The sequence below is a fragment of the Puccinia triticina genome, chromosome 6A (genome assembly GCF_026914185.1).
Source record: "Puccinia triticina chromosome 6A, complete sequence".
Taxonomy (NCBI): Eukaryota; Fungi; Basidiomycota; class Pucciniomycetes; order Pucciniales; family Pucciniaceae; genus Puccinia; species Puccinia triticina.
In genome coordinates, this window is record NC_070563.1 from 165,413 (window position 1) to 184,426 (window position 19,014).

General features: G+C 46.2%; 5 protein-coding genes across 5 annotated transcripts; 4 read left to right on the top strand and 1 right to left on the bottom strand.

Annotated features, from left to right (window-relative positions):
- Positions 1-2,023: 2,023 nt before the first annotated feature.
- On the bottom strand, positions 2,024-4,592 carry PtA15_6A14 (uncharacterized protein; the record flags this gene model as incomplete). The annotated part of the gene is made up of 8 exons (XM_053169824.1): positions 2,024-2,064; positions 2,166-2,327; positions 2,435-2,561; positions 2,649-2,724; positions 2,797-2,936; positions 3,021-3,487; positions 3,552-3,971; positions 4,106-4,592. The coding sequence occupies 8 exons, from the start codon at positions 4,590-4,592 to the stop codon at positions 2,024-2,026; spliced, it is 1,920 nt and encodes a 639-aa protein (XP_053020941.1).
- A 664-nt stretch (positions 4,593-5,256) lies between these two features.
- PtA15_6A15 (uncharacterized protein) lies at positions 5,257-6,045 on the top strand (the record flags this gene model as incomplete). Its single annotated transcript, XM_053169835.1, has 3 exons — positions 5,257-5,289; positions 5,392-5,629; positions 5,726-6,045. 3 exons carry the CDS (start codon positions 5,257-5,259, stop codon positions 6,043-6,045), a joined length of 591 nt encoding a protein of 196 aa, XP_053020942.1.
- A 510-nt stretch (positions 6,046-6,555) lies between these two features.
- Positions 6,556-7,392, top strand: PtA15_6A16 (uncharacterized protein; the record flags this gene model as incomplete). The annotated part of the gene is made up of 3 exons (XM_053169846.1): positions 6,556-6,591; positions 6,721-6,979; positions 7,067-7,392. The coding sequence occupies 3 exons, from the start codon at positions 6,556-6,558 to the stop codon at positions 7,390-7,392; spliced, it is 621 nt and encodes a 206-aa protein (XP_053020943.1).
- Positions 7,393-12,098: 4,706 nt separating this feature from the next.
- Positions 12,099-14,624, top strand: PtA15_6A17 (uncharacterized protein; the record flags this gene model as incomplete). Its single annotated transcript, XM_053169857.1, has 4 exons — positions 12,099-12,137; positions 12,405-12,447; positions 12,885-13,146; positions 13,493-14,624. 4 exons carry the CDS (start codon positions 12,099-12,101, stop codon positions 14,622-14,624), a joined length of 1,476 nt encoding a protein of 491 aa, XP_053020944.1.
- A 1,000-nt stretch (positions 14,625-15,624) lies between these two features.
- On the top strand, positions 15,625-17,446 carry PtA15_6A18 (uncharacterized protein; the record flags this gene model as incomplete). Its single annotated transcript, XM_053169868.1, has 4 exons — positions 15,625-16,086; positions 16,153-16,183; positions 17,209-17,372; positions 17,441-17,446. 4 exons carry the CDS (start codon positions 15,625-15,627, stop codon positions 17,444-17,446), a joined length of 663 nt encoding a protein of 220 aa, XP_053020945.1.
- Positions 17,447-19,014: the final 1,568 nt, after the last annotated feature.

The window sequence follows — 19,014 nt, forward strand, 5'->3', positions numbered from 1 at the left end:
TCCACGGCACTCCAAAGACTATTAACTCCGACTGAGGGAGCATTTTTGTATCCCAAATCACCCGCAAATTGGACAACCGACTCAGCATCCGCCTCCACCCATCAACGGCATACCACCCAAGGACAGACGGACAGTCGGAAATTGCAAACAAAGTGGTGGAACAATACCTCCGCCAGTTTGTGAGCTACTGACAGGAAAATTGGGCTCCGCTCCTGGCGACGGCAGAGTTTGCGTACAACAACAACAACCACACCTCAAAAGGGGTGTCCCCAGTCAAGGAAAATTACGGATTCAACCCATTGTACATGGGAATTACGTTGGCGGAGAAGTGCGTACCAGCAGTGGCGGAGCAACTCCACCAGCTTGCCGAGGTACAGGACGAGCTTAAGCACTGTCTGGAAGCGGCGCGAGAGGCCATGAAAAGCCAGTTTGACAGAAGAGTGCGGGACACACCGGAGTGGAACAGTGGAGACAAGGTTTGGCTGGACGGACACAATATTTCAACAACCCGCCCCAGCCCCAAATTGGAACACCACTGGCTTGGACCATTCCTAGTGGCTAGCAGAATTTCAAAATCCACTTACAAACTGACCCTTCTGCTCTCCATGCAGGGAGTCCACCCAGTTTTCCACGTGTCATTACTCCACAAAACACAAGCCTGGCAAAATTGCCCACCAACAGTGGCGGATCCCAGAACCGGTAACAGTCAACGGCGGAGATGAGTGGAAGGTCAACGGCATACTGGACAGCGGGCGGAGAGGGCGGATGAATCAATACCTTATCAGCTGGCGCGGATTTGGACCAGCGGAGAATTTGTGGGAAGCAGAGGGAAACCTGAAGAACAGCGGAGACCTATTGGCAGAGTTCAACTCAAAATTTCCAGAGGTGGCGGCCAGGCATTGGAGGACGTGGAGAAGAAAGTGAGATGGCAAGCTTTTTCCAACTGGGTTTTTTAATGCTGCCCAGGGACAGAATGCAGAGCCAAAAGAGGAAGAATTTGTTTATTTCTCATTGATTAACCAGAAAAGGGGGCGGCTTGGGCATTAAAGGGGGGATATTGTTATGAGCCGTAGTGTGGGCTCTGCAGTGCAGACTCACATGTACATAGACTACATGTACATGTCACGGACCATGCTCAAGGTTTGAGAGGCTGGAGATCCAAGCCTCTTCCTCATCCTGCAATCTACCATCTTGGATCCAGAACCCCCAGAACCCCAGACTCCAGACTCCATCTTCCTCTCCCAGAACAGACCATAACAGGGGTTGAGAGTGTGCCAGGTGGGCTTGAGGATTGGCCAAGTGGGCTTTGGGATTGGCCACATGCGCTTGGCCTTTTTTTGGCCAAACTTTGGCATGTGCCCAAACTGGCTTGCAACACCACAAGTCTGGAAATGGGAGTCTTTTTCCCAAGACTCTAAACATAAAATCATAAGTGACTTTGGCTGGGCTTATGTAAGCATGTCCCAGCCAAGTTCACATATGCTTTGATGTTTATGCATTTATGATTTCAACTTTGAAGACCACAAATATATTTGGATTACTTTGTGCTACATCAAAAATACTGCACACACAATTTTGGGAGCTTATGAAGAGAAGATGCCAGGTCTTAACATTCCTCATGAAGACAAAAAGCATGTTGCCCATAGGTCACTCCTGAGAGCCAACCAGAAGTATGGGGATGATCTAGCAAGTTCTTTCAATTCTTAGAGGTTCAGAAGCACAAACAAGCAGAAAAGAGAGAAAAACAGGAACTACACAGTGGAGCACTTCCCGCCAAGCAGCCCATTTTCTATTTTCTATTTGTAATTTCTATTTCTTAGCATAGAAACCACTTTTGCTCCCCTTTGAAAATGGAAAATAGAAATAGAAAAAAGCATTTAGCTGGTATTCCAAACCAAAGGGAAGTCCTCCAGTTGTCATTGATCAAAACACATCACTTGAATAGAAGACAGAGAAATGCTTTGTATCTCTCTATGTATTCTACGTATGCAAAGGAAGCTTTTTTCTGACACTAACATTCCAGTTACAACGCTTTCCGGACGTGCCACGCGCGTGCAGGAAGTGCTAAATCAATTTCGAATATCGGGGATAGAACAGAAGAAAACAGTAAGACTTGAATTTGATCAGTAATGAAATGAAGGAGACAAGAGAGAACTATGACAAACCATCCAGTTTTCTTGAGGCCGGACCGATCACAATCAGTAAGAGGACCGCGCCAAGTGTGATACAAATAGCCTGCATGATGTAGTAGCCGTCCTTGATCGTATGACAGTTTCCATGAAAATCTGTACATTTGGCTTTGCCCAAATCCGAGACACATTCTTTACCTGTTTCACACGAAAAACAATAATATTTCAGCCTTATCCAGAAAAGGACATGATACCCGGCAAAATACTCTCTCCATCTTCTTTTTGCATCAGTTTTCGCCACTTACCGTCGATCTCCCGTTGAGTACTATTAGCATTGGGAATCAAACAATTTGCCTCGGTAAAGAAGTCGACGCCCTTCAGGACAAAGTACTTGGGCCAAGTCCCTCCGAGGTTCGAGACGGTATTGAGTAACTGAGAAGCAGAGAGAAGAGCGGGAAGATAAAATGAATGAGGACACGCGATCTCGTGGCAGGTGTTGTGCTTGGGGAGCCAGCTTACGGTCATATAAGTGCCTCCGATCAGGGGGTCTGCAATTTGAGTGTGGAAGGCGGATATCCCAACAAATTGGACGGTGCTTGAAAAGTGATATGAAAGAGACGGGTTAGGAAGAATCACCAAGTGTGGATTCAGGATAACAATCACATACCTAGCAAAACTTGACACGACCGTCGAGGCAATCACCAGTATGAAATATGAGTTTGAGAGTGGTTTAGCCTCGGGAAAGAAGTAGACCAGTCCGACATTCCATGCGCTGAAGGCCAATCTGAACCACATGGCCCAAATCCACTGGTTAAAAATAACGAAGGAGGATGTAAGCAGGAGGTATAAGTGAGATAATGCACTGCTTGGGAAGGTCACAAAGCCACTGACCGGCTGTAGGGGTTTATCTCCGCTGCTCCATTTCGCAGCAAAGTAGCCCAAGAAGATTTGGAATGGAAAATCGATGAGGACGCTGAGTGCCATATCCTCTTTACTCAAGCCTTTCTCGAGAAGTTTCAGACTGGTCGCAGCGTCATTAACACTGACGCCCAACTTGGCGATACAGTGTAGAAGGATGAAGCTTTGGACGTGTTTTAACTTGCAAATCTCATACATGATCTGGTAAACCTTCTTGACATCCATGTTAGATTCTGGCGAGTCTTTATCAACCGGATCCTCGGTTTGAAAGAAACTTAGGTATAGGGTCACTAGTATGAAGCAGACGCCCCCGAACTTCAAGTAACCCGATAGCGTCATCAACGGATAATCTTGGATGGGGAAGCCGAACAAGCTCCTCCATCGATTGTTACTAAATTCAAGACTATTGAAAGCCAGAAAGACGGTGAACGAGAGGAAGTCTACCGAAAAAAGAGTCAGTCGACTACTTGTAGATTGAGTGTTAAAAAAAGAAAATCCACTGACATCCTATGTTCAATCCTACGGTCTGTGCGGTTGATGCATAGGATAGATTGTCCTGAGAGAGTAATTCTAAAGCCCAGCCATCGACAGCAATGTCTTGGGTAGCCGCAAACATGACGAGAGTGAAGAACAGGACGGTTAAAGTTTTGACGTCGGGGATCTCAGCATCCATTAGGATGCTGACGTGGTCACCTAGCCACCATAGGGTGACACCAACAAGGGCCTGGACGGGGATGATCCACGATTTTCGTCGGCCGATGCTAGGGAAGTAACACGAGTCGATGATCGGCGACCACAGAAGCTTCAATGAGTACGGATAAGAGGCCAGCGAGAACAGCCCGATTTGTGTGTAAGACAATCGTGCTCGCAGTAAGAATGGGACTGATCCAAACGCCAGACCGACGGGGATACCCTGAAGCATATCTGAAATAAGGGAAGCGATCAGATTATGTCTACATATGAAGAAAAGCAAAAAAAGAAAAAGAAAAGAAAAAAAAAAAGAAAAAAATGGAAGGGAAAGTGGCGAAGAACGTGAAAGCATTGGGGAAATGACTTACACAAGACGACCAGAAGGGCCATTGCCCGTTTATCCTTCGACGAAAGGGCGGCCATGGATGGGGCGGGGGGATGGGATTCGGACAGTTTGCCATCCCTTTTGGAGAGTTTGATGACATTTTTCGACTTTTTCTTAGCGACTCGGGCGTGATTTTTTTCTGAGGTAGGAGCAGGGGTGCTGGCCTTCCCGGCGCCTTTCTCGAGTAAATCGTAATCAGAGTGGGTCGGGGCAGTGTTTCGGCCACGCAGACCGACGCCCATCTGATCTGAAACTTCGAGCGGCCGGGTGGCCATCTTGTTCTTAGACTGTTCGGTTTGCTTGTTCCTCGAGACCGAACTCGATCGACCTTGTTCGTTGATGGGTTTCTTGGGCGATCCCGGCAGGACGCTCTTGCTCTTCTTCTTCTTGATCTTGGGCGATTCGGGCTCGTCGTCTTCGCCGCGATGGCTTTCCAGAACAGCAAACCGGTTTCCGGAGCGAGTCGTCATGAGGTCGACCAGCTAGATATCTTGACCAACTGCCTGAGCAAGACCGGATTGCTGGGCGCTGAGGAGATGATGATGTGGGATAGTCGCCGGTCTTGGGATGGCTCCACGTAACGATGACTGCGCAGTGGTGCTCGGCGGTCTGTTGTGGTGAAATCCCACCTTGGCAGGTGGCTGGGCACAAATAAAATCTCCGTCCGCCCAAAACTCCGCTCGTGTATCCGGGGGAACACCCAGCCCGCTCCACAGAGAGGCTTTTGTCAACATTAAAGGGCATGGCGGGGTCCAGCGTGCTCGGCCGTGCTTCAGAAGAATGGACAGTTGGGCTTGAGACCGAGCTTCAAAGCGCCCTGGTCACATGATCAAGCTTTCCCCGGTGATTTGTGCCCGCTTCACAAACAAAATGGCAGCGGCAGGCTTCCCATCTCCCTGATCGACTGGTCCGAACAAGCGTGCGGCCCTGGCCTCCTTGGGGGAGCGTAATGCACGGCGGTGGATCCGACGGGCAGCACTGCAAAGCTCGGTGGAGTTCGCTCCATGCGCGGAGATTCGAAAGAAGAAGCGATCCGGAATTCCTGCCCGGCTGGAGCTGAACTGTGGGGCTCAAGCCGGAGAACCCCTTCTGGCCGTCTTGACCTTCACAGGCGACTCGCTCAACCATCAACCCATGCCATCCTACAAACTCACTTATTTTGACACGGTTCGTGGCATTCATGGCCACCCCTTCTCAATTCCGCTGTGATGGTACATACGCTGGACGATGCCCTGCACTTGGCCTTGATTGTATTTTCCAGGCAGGTAGGGCCACCAGCGTCCGAATGGCCTTCCATTGACCGACGAACGATTGACCAAGGAGGAATTCGGCAAAATCAAGGAAACTCTCCCATTTGGACAGCTGCCAGTCCTCACCATCGACGAGGCAAATCAGGTGATCCCACAAGAGGTTGCCATCTTAAAATATCTCGGCCGGTTAACAGGCCTCTACCCAGATGATCCAGAAGAAGCCGCCAAGGTCGACATCTTGATCTGCCATGTTGATGGTAAGCTGACTCCTCAACAAGCGCCCAGGCATACATCTAGATCATCATCCTGAACTTGTTTATGGGAGGAACGCGGAGTTATCACTTCCGTGTAAGACTTGTACGCGGCTGTGGTTGGCTGTCGGACACCCGAGCATCCCGGAAGAGAGATGGTGACAAAGATGTGGGTCGAGGAGCGTATCCCGAAGATGCTGAGCTACCTTGATCGCTATCTGGCCACCGTTGGAACTACTAATTTCAGCGCTGGGAACAGTTTGACCATCGCCGACCTTAGGATCTACTCGGCGATCATCTTTTACAAATCTGGCAAGTTCGAAGAATGCCCCACCGACCTCGTCGACAAGTACCCTCACATCGCTCAGCTCCGCCAGGCCATCGAGTCTGACGAAAAGCTTGCTAGCTGGAAAAATCCATAATCTCAACAGATCGACCCTACCAAGAAAGACTGCTCCTTGATTTTATCTGTCAAAAATGCTCAAGAAAGTAAATTCGTGTCCTTTTTCCTGCCCCTCCCCTAGTCATCATGGGGGAGAAGAAGTATGGGACGTGTCATGTTGTGAATAATGTGGTCTATTGTCTACAAGATATTTAGATTAATTGATTCGGCGAAATAACATGGTCTTCTGGAAGGGGTTGATTAGGGTTGATTTGTGAGTTTATGGGCTAGGGATCCGTCCAAGCATAAAGAATGGCGGGTTGAAAAAGTGAAGTATTACTGCAAAAGGAAGCAAGGGACACTACATACCAGTGATCCCTCCACGTGCTCCAATCCCTGCGTCATCCTGGGTCTACATGGTTGACAAAGGCAAAGGATTGTGACTTGCTACTTATAATCAGCCTCGAAAAGCGACACATGTAGTTCGGCATCCCCAATCAAATTGTCATCAGCCTACTCCGGAATAGTAATACACCCAAGTCAACCAAGCATGTCCTCCTATAAACTCACCTACTTTAACATCAAGGTGCGGAATTTCGACTTCTTCAGATATTTTTTCTCGGTTTCTTCATGGCTTCTCTCACTGCGTTCCATTTCTTGAATCGGTCGAGATTTTAACGAATAGCAATCCTGTTCTTTTGTCTTATTTTTCCAGGGAGCCAGAGGCGACAGCATCCGCATGGCTTTCCATTACGGTGGGATCCCCTTCACCGATGAACGATTGACGTCAGAGGAATTCGGTAAAATCAAGGAGACTCTCCCGTTCGGGCAGGTTCCTATCCTGACAGTTGACGGGAAGAAGGTGATTTCTCAAGAAGTTGCAATCCTGCGTTACATTGGTCGGTTGGTGGGCCTCTACCCGGATGATCGAGAAGAGGCTGTCAGCGTTGATATCCCGTTGTCTTTTGTTGATGGTATGTTGAACTCGTCCGGGGCTAGGCTTTTAGTGTCACCAGATGTCAGCTCACACATTTTTGTTCGTTGGGGTTCCTTTTACATAGACTTGTACTCTAGCGTGCTAGCATTTTTTGCACCCGAGCATCCAGGAAAGGAGGTTGTGACGAAGATGATGGCGGAGCAGCAAATCCCGAAATCGCTTAGCTATCTCAACAAATATCTGGCCAACAAAGCCAGCACTTTCAGTGCTGGGGACAATTTGACCGTGGCCGACTTGAGGATTTATTCGGCGCTGGCTCTTTTCAAATCAGGAGCGCTCCAAGGCTTGTCCCCGGACATCGTCGACAAGTACCCCTCCATCGCAAAACTCTACCAGGCTATCGAGGGTCATCAGAAGCTTGCTGGCTGGAAAAGAGCTCAAGTTCAATAAACGTGTCACCAGCGGTACAACCATCAGATTCTCCTTAGCTTCTGGTCCCAGAATTGAAAAGATTTCTTAACTTGCTCGCTGCTCCCCAAGCTCAACATGTGTGAAGCCAGAATATAGTCCATATCCACAATGTGAAGCTCAACAGTTTAGTTTGCCACAGAAATACAGGGGACAGACACTCGCACTGTATCCTGTAAAAACCCTAACTTAACACAAGTCCCCTCCTTCCGAGGAGGCGCGAAGCGCCTCCGAAGGAGGGACTTGAATATAATGTCCCAAATCTTGCGCGAGCGCAACCAGCCATTTGGCTGGGGAGGGCATTACAACCCCCAAATCACCCACAAGCGCTCTGATTCTGGTCACGCCTCCCAGATCATTGAAAAGCTTGTGATTTTTTGGTATATGTATGGCCCTCAAAGCTCCACATTTCCATAGCATTAGGAAACTGTGGGGATGGATAAGTATTGGGCATTGGAGTGATCCGCCCAATGCAGGCCCAGATAAACTCTTGGATTGATCCGCTCCTTATGGCATAAATAGCAAAATGCATACATTATAAGCCATAAGCGCCACCAATTGCAAATATGTACATATTTCATTAAAAATACAATTTAATACTTCAAGAGCCGTGGGACTCTCCCTGATCCGACAAGAGTGGAATCCGGCGGGTCATCAAAATCTAACTTCCCAATTGTGTCAGTGCCCTTGCAAAAATAGCTGCTGAGCAGGCCATTTATGGCCGAATTTCCCCCAAAAAAATCCAGCAGATGCTCAAGATGGGCAGCTACAACTGTGCCAAAAGGCATTGAAGAGAGTTCATTTATTTATTTTTGACTTTGTGCTGAGTTTATTTTTTATCATTTCTCTGCCAAAATTTGACTGTCCTCAGGCCGCGGGTCCGACTTTACAAGTAAGCCTCTCCTTTGGAGAGCGTCCCTTCGGGACGCGGGGTCGGGCCCCCCCGACCCTCTGATTGAGAGGCTTAGTTAAGCTCGGTAAAAACCCCGGGGAAGGAAGAAGAGGTACCTAATTGTAGCGGGCATCAACTCTCCCCCGGAGAGGTATACACCAGGCCATAACACTCCCCCGCAAGCCAATATCACTGATAACAGAGGTGATATTGGATTGGACACCAAATGGGCTGGTGTGAAACTACATATGGTGTTGCAAGTGCGTCTGGGCACTCACCAAAGTTCGGCCAAAAAAAGGCCAAGCGCGCGTGGCCAACCCTAAAGCCAGCTTGGCCAATCCCAAAGCGTGGGTGGCACACATCCAACCCCTGCTTGGCACAGTCCAAAGTCGGGGTGGTTCGGGACAAAGCCCCGCTGGGCCGAGTTCAAGCAAGGGTGCCACACACGCCAAACGCTGTGCCGGCCATCAAGGAGAGAAGTTTCCCTCCTCAATGGTTGGTCTACAAACTGGTCATCAAGAAGGGAAGACTCCCTTCCTGATCATCAATACAAGTATTGAACACCTCGAAGGGAGTCTTTCCTCCCCAATGACCAGCCTACAGACCGGCCATCAAGAAGGAAAAGCTCCCTTGTTGATGTCTGATGTGTGATGTCGAGAAGGGAGAACGTTTCCCCTCCTCAAGGGCACATCGTTCTTGCCTTTCGAGGCAGAGACGAGGGCCAGCGTCTGATGACCGGCATGTTGCATGCCAAGTCACAGATCCCATCGGCCCAGAGCTTGATCTCGGCCAAGCGGGACTTGGCTGTGTGCCAAGCTCTGCCCCCCGCGCAACCTGCCCAATCAAGCCCGCTGGGCACATACCCAACCCCCGGAGGCACTCGGCCAAGCGGGAGTTGGGTAAGTGCCCAGACGCGCTTGCAACACCATACAAATCTAAGTGTTACTCCCCAACAGACTTGTTAACTGTCAACTTTCACGCATACTGGCTACTATACTAATGCTATTTTTTTAAAGACTATACTGTGATTTATCCTAAAATGGGACTTTTGGTACCCATGAACCGTGGAACTACTATAAGGCAACCACACTCCTAAACCAATAATCAATAATATGCTCATATGTAAGACTAGAAGTAGCTAACACAGTTATGTCATGTTATGTGATGGTTACAAGCTGGGGAGATGTGACATGTGTGAGATGCAGGCAATGGGAATTGAACACGCAACAGAGGCAACGCTGGGCTCATAACCTGTAAAAACCCCGGGGAAGCAAGAAAAGGTACCACCCGACTACACAATCGTAGCGGGCATCAACTCTCCCCCGGAGAGTTATACACCAGGCCATAACATATCCAAGTTTGTAGGGGGTGGTGATACTACACCAAACTCGCACGTGTGATCTCCTAACTTAACAAAGTCCCCCCTATGCGGGGCTGAGTGGTGAAAAAAGTGCCACCGACCGCAGGAAGGGACTTAGGACTAAAGTGGGGGTTGTGGCACGTAGGCCATTGCGGGAATGGGTGGTTCAACTTACACAGGCTGTAGCTCACTTGGTTTGTGAGCTACATATGAGGTCTTGGGCATCAATAGATACCCTGGAATCTTGGCTATCGTTCCGTCTGCACAGAATTCTGATGCAACTTGTCAAACAAAAAAGAAATGATGAAGAAGCCAAACAAAAACTGGATGTGCTCGGACCCCCGGACTCAAGCACCGCGCCAGATGAGGGTTGTTCTGGCTTGCCTTGACTCATTTCAAAAATCCACCAAAAATAGTCCGGTGGGATGATTGATGGGGGGGAGAGCTCTAAAAATCGGCGCCATGGAGGAGCTTCTAAGTTCCGGTAGCTGGAATGGCCAGCATTGAAACTACAGGCTGCAAAATACAAAGACTACATATCCGTCACTTTTTGGTGGGTGGCCTACGCGCCACGACCCCCACATTAGGCCTAAGCGAACTTAGCTAAGTCCCTCAATTGGAGGCGCGCAAGCGCTGTTGCGGAGCAACCCTCCAAAGGAGGGACTTACGCCCTACCTCGCAAAACAGTAGGCAGCAGAAATCCCATTTGGACGGGGAAAATTTTCAAAATCTTCAACTCTTGATATCTCGACTCAAGTAAAAGCCATTGAAAATCTGAGCAGACAAATTTGTCCGCCTACATCTGCCCTTTCACTTTCCACCTTCCTGAGGTTGGATCCCGCCAAAAACACTCTTGAATCCCAAATGAAACAAAAAGGAGTTCATGGGTTTTGGGAGGGCATTGTTCAAACAGGCCTTGGTCAAAGCCATACTTTTGACACCTGTCAAAACCTAGCAGCTCTTATTTATTTTGTTTAAAAATCAAGCTCATGTGTTACAGGTAAAAGAAAGATACCAGCAGAGAGCCATGCTTCTTGGCTATTTCTTGAAGCAGCTGACTTGGCCCTAGCTGTCCTTGCGTAGCCTCAACGGAGGGACAAGCAAAAAAGGCTGAAAACAGAAATCTGCTGCCTACTCATTTGCGAGGTAGGGCATAAGTCCCTCCTTCGGAGGGTCGCTTTGCGACAGCACTCGCGCGCCTCCGATCGAGGGACTTAGCTAAGTTCGAGGCCGAAGTCCCTCCCTGCGGGAGGGGTGGCTTCGCCACCAGCCAAACTTAAGCTCCACCCAAATGAGATACCCCCCGTACCACCACCCAAACTCCGAACTCCGACCTCCCGCATAGGGAGGGACTTTGATAAGTTAGTGTGATCTCTAGCTTAACTCTTGATTGGAGGGTCGGAGGGGGGGGCCGACCCCGCGTCCCGAAGGGACGCTTACCAACGGAGGGGCTATGTGTAAAGTCGAACTTGTGGCAATAGTGGGCCAGCCATGCTAAACATTAGCGCTAGCGTAGCGTAGTGTTTGCGGCCGGATTTTCCCGCTAACACTACTAAGATAGAAAAAAGCACTTGTGTAGGCTTGTGTAGCGCTAGCGTAGCCTTAGCAGTTGTTTTTTTAAGAGCGCTACCACTACAATTTTGTCTGGATAGCGTTAACGTAGCGGCGTTAGCTTAGAAGAAAGCTAAACTAACTTTTAGCAACACTGGGTCGCTACGCTAAGCTACGCTATTTGCCTGATAATCCTCAGCGTAGCGACAAGATTGTCACCCAAGATCTCCATAGTGTTAGTTACAGTTAATTTCAGTTAAACTAACAGCAGCGTAGCGGAATCATTTTGCCTCTCAATTTTTTCTTGCGCTAGCTTGGACTAATCATCGCTAAAATAGCTGTCAGCGTAGTTTTCTCACCGCTAACACGTTTGTGATCCCTACACAGCGTAGTTTAATCATTGCTAACAACCTTTTAATTGCTAAACAGCGTAGCTGGGTTTACGCTAACAGTTAGCGTAACGTGCAGCTTTTCCCGCTGCGCTACGCTGTGTGACAGGAGATGGGATCCGTGCAGAATGAAATAAAAGCACGCCAAACTAGGGCAGCTCAGTCCCTTTTGGGGATCGAACCCACACGAGTGCCTGATACAGGACCGGGATATTGCACGTGTTTACCACTGCGCTAGGCCTGAGTTTACAGCGGCCGTGAGAATGGGTTATCCATACGCTCTCATCTGGTATTATTGTATGCAACCCCGTGGATGCTTGGGCTGCCGTGGCATGTTCCCAGACCCGTTTCAGAGTTGGTATCCAAATACACCTCTTGGCTCTTTTCGCATTGCCCCTTTCAATCAACTCTTACATATGCGCTCACTGCTCAGCGCAATCCACAAATTAGTATTTATTCACCAATCCCAAGCCCCTATAGCATCTTTTCCCCTCAAATGCTCACTGCTCTACTATCACTTCACGACCTCGCAACTGTTCAGACGCTTTTTGAGTGCCCAGCAGCCGAGCAATTAAATTAAAAAAGTAAGCCAACCTCCGAACTGCCCTTGTGCCCCTTTGCAACTTGCAGAGCTGCCAAGGGGCCTTTTTCTGCTTTCTGACAACCTGATCATTGGTACTGACACTCTTTACGTGCCCAGCGCCTAACCGATTGACTCACAGAGGTAAGTCAACCCTGTGAACTGCATTGGAAATTGCACCTTTCTCTTAATGCTGATGGTGTGCGCTTCCGATTTGTTTAGACGCCTGGGAAGCACGCAGAAACCGACCAATTGATTTACAAAGGTACGTTCTCTCTTGGAAGTTGAATCGCTTGCATGCCCCTTGGTGACACCCTGCCGATAGGCTTACAAAATCTGCGCAAGCGCCGAGCAACCGTCCAGCTTACTTGATCAAGAGGTAAGCCGACCATCCGCGCTGCTCATTTGCCCATTGCAGCTCTAGGGTTGCCTGTTTCTGCTTGCTGACACCCCGCCAACCTTTTAGACACTCCACCGACCCTTTCAGAAGCCCCACCCACCCTTTCAGACGCCTGCCGACCCGTTCAGACGCCCTCCGACCTGTTTAGACGTCCTCCAACCCGTTCAGACGCCCGCTAACCCCAATTGACTTCAAGAGGTATGCCAACCCTCCTCGCTGCTATTTTTCCTCTTTGCAGCTCTGCGATCGTGTTCCTTGTTGTTGACACCACACCTTTTTAAATGCTCCACCAATACGTTCAGACTCACACCGGCCCATTCAGACGCTCGCCGACCCGTTTAAACGCTCGCCGACCCGTTCAGACGCCCCCGACCCATTCAGACGCGCGCCGATCCGCTCAGACGCTCGCCGACCGGCTCAGACGCTCACCGACCCGCTCAGACGGTCGCCGACCCGCTCAGACGCTCGCCCACCCGTTAAGACGCCCCCAACCCATTCAGAAACCCCGCCAATCCTTTCAGACGCTCTGCAACGACTAAGCAGCCAATTAATCAACTTCCAGACGTAAGTCAAGCCTTTGGGCTGTTCACAAATTCAATAAATTTCTTCACAAGAGCGTGGTGCTTACCACTCCAATTTCACTTGGTAACAGTATCAAACAGCGAGATCATTGGAGTGTGTCATCATGGGAAAAAAGAAAAGGTATGGACTCACATCTATTCAGAGGGACATTGATACTGATCGATATTTCTCTTGTCACTTTTGCCTTTTTCTTTGTTGGTTGACTGTCTTGCAAATTATTATAATGACTATGTTGATGAAATGATTGATCTCGGGCGGACATTCTCCCGGGGACTTGAAATTATTCTTCTAGTCATAAAAATAAGAGCAGTAAAGCATCTTGCCAAAGAAATAAGGCAAAGCGATCAAGGGAAAACAACGCTTTGATGCAGGAACAACTTGAGTGGAAGGACGGGTCCGTGATTTGGCATTGGGTCAAATACGAACCTCACAACCTCTATCCAAACATCCCTTGGGTCAATGACAAACCAACCCGTATTCCAACTGCCGCCAAAATCGCATCCGCACACAAACAAGTCAGATCATACCGATTTCTCACCTCCGGACTCAACGTGATCAAGGATCCTCTTGACAAAAAGTCTGTGATAGCCATTGTCGAATTCACACCCGTCGAAGAGCTCACTAGTTCTCAAATCGAAGATCTCAACTACGTTTCCAATTTTCTTCATAAGTCTAAACGTTTTATCAATGGTGTTCACTCTTGTTCTCGAGTTTGGGGTGGTCTCATGTGGGCCATTGGCTGGAGGAAGTCATATGATGAGGACCAGATTGTAGGCCGATACATCAAGGCATTCAACGAAACTGAAATGCAGGCCTTTGATGAACATTACGTCAAGTCTTCTAAAGTTGGTCAAATAATCGGAAATCTCTTCAAGGATCTTGCTCACACTCCATTCCAAGACAATCAAGACCTCATGAAGAAGTATAATATCCCCTCCTTTCCAGACCTTGCTTACGGTGAACTTCCACAAGAGTCTACCTGCACTCCTCATATTACGTTTACTACCAATGGTTTTTTTAATCCTCTGCACAAAGACACCGAGGATATATCTCAATTTGCTTTTGTCTTGTTTCTTCCAACTCGCACTTCTGATTACACTTTAGTAGACTCTTCCAAGTATGACATCAAATCGGGGCCTTTTATTTTCCCTGATCACCGTATTGGTATTGATTTTGATCATCAGCATGGGATTGTCAAGATGATATGGCAAGCGAATAAATATACTCACTGCACTATGCCTCACTCTAAGAGCTCTCAATTTACTCGTCTTGGAATGTCCATACAAATAAACTCTGCTTTAGCACATACTTGTGATAAATATATGAAGGGTTTTTACACTAGCATAGCCCATTATTTTGGCAATCATTTTTTTTTTATGTTTTGTAGTATGGGTAGAAGTACTTTAATAGCTACTTCAGTCACAATTTTGTTTTACTTTACGCTTTTCTTCTCTTTCTAAGATTTTACACTTGTTATCCCCAACCATGTTCTGATTTAATTACAAAATCCTCTTTCAACACAATTTGAGCCTCAAGAAAATATATATGTATCAACAATTCAGGAAAAGGGTGACTTGAGTTATGAGAGAGAGCCTTGATTTTGCATGTTTTCTGAGTTGGAATTGATTCAATGAAATAGTACACAAATGAGAATGTGGCGTAAAAGCAGCCATGACCTCTATTAGCATACAAATAGCCATCTAAGCAATTAACTCTTAAAAACTAGTAATTATCATGATTACAAAGGATATACAATCAAACAACTAGATTCAGGACTTGAATTGATCTGAATTGACTGGATAGAGCATAGTGAAACTCAGAAATATTAGAATGAATATTCATACATAGTGGATTTTATTCATATCAATCAGAACATGAATTCAAAAGACCATTTTCATTCAATAAATAGTAGCATATGAATTAGCCAAGAAATCAAGTTTTAACTGCCAGAGGTTTGATTTGTTGAATGTGTGTGCACAGAAATTGAATCTTAAAATTCTAAAAGTTTCAAAGAAAATTTACTTTCAAAATATCTTTGCAATAGAATCATGATAGATTAGACTAAGCTAGGAAGGCCAGTTACAATAACCACATAATTTATAGAAGAATTATAATCAAGAATTCATATCAATGGACCAGCAAAAGATTAATGAGAAGAGTGCACATTTGGAATTAAATAAAGCATTGGTTTGAGCCATGCAAACAGATACATGGCTGTGAGGTGAAATTGAGCCTTCAGATCAGACTATATTTTCTGGTGTGGGTCACAGATATTAATTTGAGCGCCCGCAAAAAACTACGGGTCACCGGTCAGTCCAAGCTATGCAGAGTTCTCTTGCATACATTTTTTTCCCAAACTCGCAAGTTGTTTGCTGTCCAATACATACCATTCACCACAAACAAATTCAGCTCCTCCAAGTCCTACTTTTTCTTAAAACCATCACTCCGTTCTGAAAATTCATGCCAGCTCAATCTACCAAACAAGCTGGATACACAAGCGATGCTTCCGAGGGTCAAGTTCGTCGATCCTCAAGAGTCACCACCCCTATCAGGAGATCTGGAATGATCAACCCTTCACCAGATTCACGTCGTTCAATCACCCAGCCCCTTTTGTCCAATAGAACTGCCACAGAATCAAGTACAACTCAACCCAGAAAACGAAAGGCACCCTCAGAGTTTGATTCAGATTCGATCTCCCAAGACACACCTATTGCCACCAAACAAAACGGAAAGAAACCAAACAATTCAAGTTGCTCTCAAAGAAATCCTGCCAACTCCAAAGCTCAATCTTCCCAGGCTACTGATTATATCCAAGACTCCGATGAAGAAAATTCAAAGGCACAACCAAAACGGAAAAGGCGCAACCCTGAGTTTGATGATGCCAAGGATTTTTTTTCTGATCCATTCCGTCGCAAGGATGATGTAAGTCCTAAGAAATTTTTTTTATGAATGATGCTATAACTCATCATCTTTCTTTTTTATTTGAAGCCTTCTGATAAACCACCACAGACATACAGCTGTAAATGGTGTAAAAAAGAAGTGCGAGTTTCTCAAAGCAGCTTTTCAAATCTTTGTGCGCATCGTGATGGGTCTTGTCAGGGTGGAAGGATTTCGGAAGGATGCCCAAAACGTCGTGATGCTATTGCTGCTGGTGCCAAGCTGCCTCCGACCACGCTTGAAGAAGACAGACTGAAAAAGGCTGGTGGAAAACCTGGAACAATCACTCACCATTTCGCCCCAGTTGAAAAGTTCAATAATGTTGTACTCAATCAGATCTTATCTCTGTGGTTGTTACGTCAAGCAATCCCTTGGACTCGAGTTGAGGACGCTTATCTGCGAGCAGCATTTCACTACTGTCAAGCCGGTGCCAACTTGTTTAAGCAAAGATGGGCGGCCGATTCGGCTAGAACAGTGTACTTGGACTTACAAGCTGCAATGATCAAACGTGTAAAAGTGTGTAATTTAATTTGATTTTTTTGGGAGAATTACTGACTTATCTTGTTGAAATGATTTATCAATCATCAGGATACCAACAGCAAGTTCAATCTTATACATGATGTTTGGACAACCAAAGGGAACCGTTTTGGATTTATCGGCGCTTCAGTTTCTTTTGTTGATAACGATTGGAACTACAACGTACTCCATCTGAGTCTAAAACTTGTTGCTTGTCACCACAGAGGGAGCTTGTTGGCTGAGCCAGTAATCAACGTTTTGAAGAAGCATCAACTTCAGGGAAAGATAAGTTTTCTTGCTTATACGGTAGATATCCAAAATCTAATTGGTTTTCTTTTTCTTGTAAATACATGCTATGCCAGACTACAGATTCGGGCTCAAACAACGGTACAATGGCTTCAACAATGCACTCCCAATTGCGTCTCCTTGAAGGAACCGACGAAATCGAATGGGACTACAATACGATGCACATTAAGTGCTTTTGCCACAAGATGGCATTGGTTGTTAATGCTGGTTTGAACGAATTAGGTATTGAAGCCCCACCACCACCAAAGATCAAGAAATCTTTTCTTGGCGCTTTCCCCTACTCAGATAATCTGGAGCAAATCTTGGAAGAGGAGGATGAAGATGCTGCAGATGGATTGGTAGAGGAAAGCGATGCTGGTGACAATACGGATAGCGATATTTATAACGAGGATGAGGATGACGTGGTAGAGGACGATGATGTGGTAGAGGACGATGAATATTCTGAACCGGTTGAGAGAGAAGATAAGGCGAGAAGAAGTAGGAATGCTGGAAATAAGAGTAAATCTGCTACAAACAGGAATGAGTCTAGTGAGTTGCATGATTTGACTAAAGCAGTAGGTTTACGATCTTCTATCTTGTATTTTTCTTTTATTTTTTGCGTACTGACTGAACTATAAGAAAATAGTTGGACTTTGTAGTCAAAAAGATAACTGGCTCGTGTGTATGGAGACAGGAATTTGACCGTCGTGCAGCAGGAAAAAACCTGAAGGGTCTGATTGCAGGCTACAGAATTCGCTGGAACATAAAATATCAAAGCCGACAGCGTGCCTATGAGGCAAGAGAAGTAAGTATTTGCGCTTCAATTAGCTTTACAATTAAAATTTATCACTGATAGCTTTGACTGTAGGTTATCAATTCAATGCTCCACGATGAGTATGTTAAATACCAAGATCAAATTTCCAAATCCAGTCGTAAAGAAAATCGCAAGAAGTTTGGTCACTTTAAGGAAATTCAGTTCTCAAATAAAGAATGGTTGATGATTAAAGAATTAAACGAGGAGTTAGAAGTGAGAAAAAAAATTTCAAAAGACGTATATATGACTTTGTTCAAGAAGCTTATTTTTTTTATCAGCCTTTCAACCGTCTCACCAAATTGATGGAGGGTGATGGGCCTACAGGTGCATTTGTGTTGCCAAATTATTATCAAACAATTAGCGATTTGAAAAAGAAAGAGGAAGGATCCGACCGAGGAGATGCGTTACATCCGATGTATATTAAAATGATTGAAAAGCTCAAGACCTACCAGGACGAGGCGCTTGAATGTGAAACTCTTGTCATGGCAACGATTCTCCATCCAACATTTCGCTTGAATCTTTTTACGCATTGCTGGCCTGAAAAAGCTGACGAGGCAAAGAAATTATTGGAGCGACACTTTTTCAAGCGAGACAGTATGCTACAAAAACAGAAAGCTGAAGATGAAAACAACTCAAAGAAAATGAATCCAACTGTTGATCAAGATGATATCTTTGAGTTGTTCAGCGCTTCAGCTGTCGAAGAAAGTAAAGAGCTTGAAGTTTACATCAAAAACATGGATTGGCTACCGGGACCGAGGGCAAAAGATCCAAAAGCGCTGTTGGTATGGTGGAAGGTGTGTTTTTTGTAATAAACTCATTTCAATTTGGAAATGACACTCATGTTTCATAACCTACAGGATCATTCATCAACTTATCCTGTTCTTGCATCCTTGGCGAAGGACTACCTAGCTTGCTCAGCATCTTCATGTGCGGCTGAGCGTATATTTTCTTCCGCTGCCGATGTCTGCTCAAGTGGGTGAGGTAGCTTAATACCCTGTACTATTGAGCGATGCGTTAGTAGTCATCTGTGGCTCAAAGAAGGCATACAAGTTACAGGAAAGTTTTCCAAAGCCCAAAGTATCGTTTCTGCTTATACCGAATTTTGTGAAAAACAAAAGTAATCTTTTTCAAATATTTTTTCTTGCTGCTTTGCACCTCTGAATCAAGTTTTTCTTACCTACCAAAAACGATCACATAAAAAGTTAAAAAAATTATGTAAAATATTAAAACAAAAATCAATTGATGTTGCGATTAGTCTTATTTCATCTTTTTCCATATCCCCCACCCACAAAAAAATT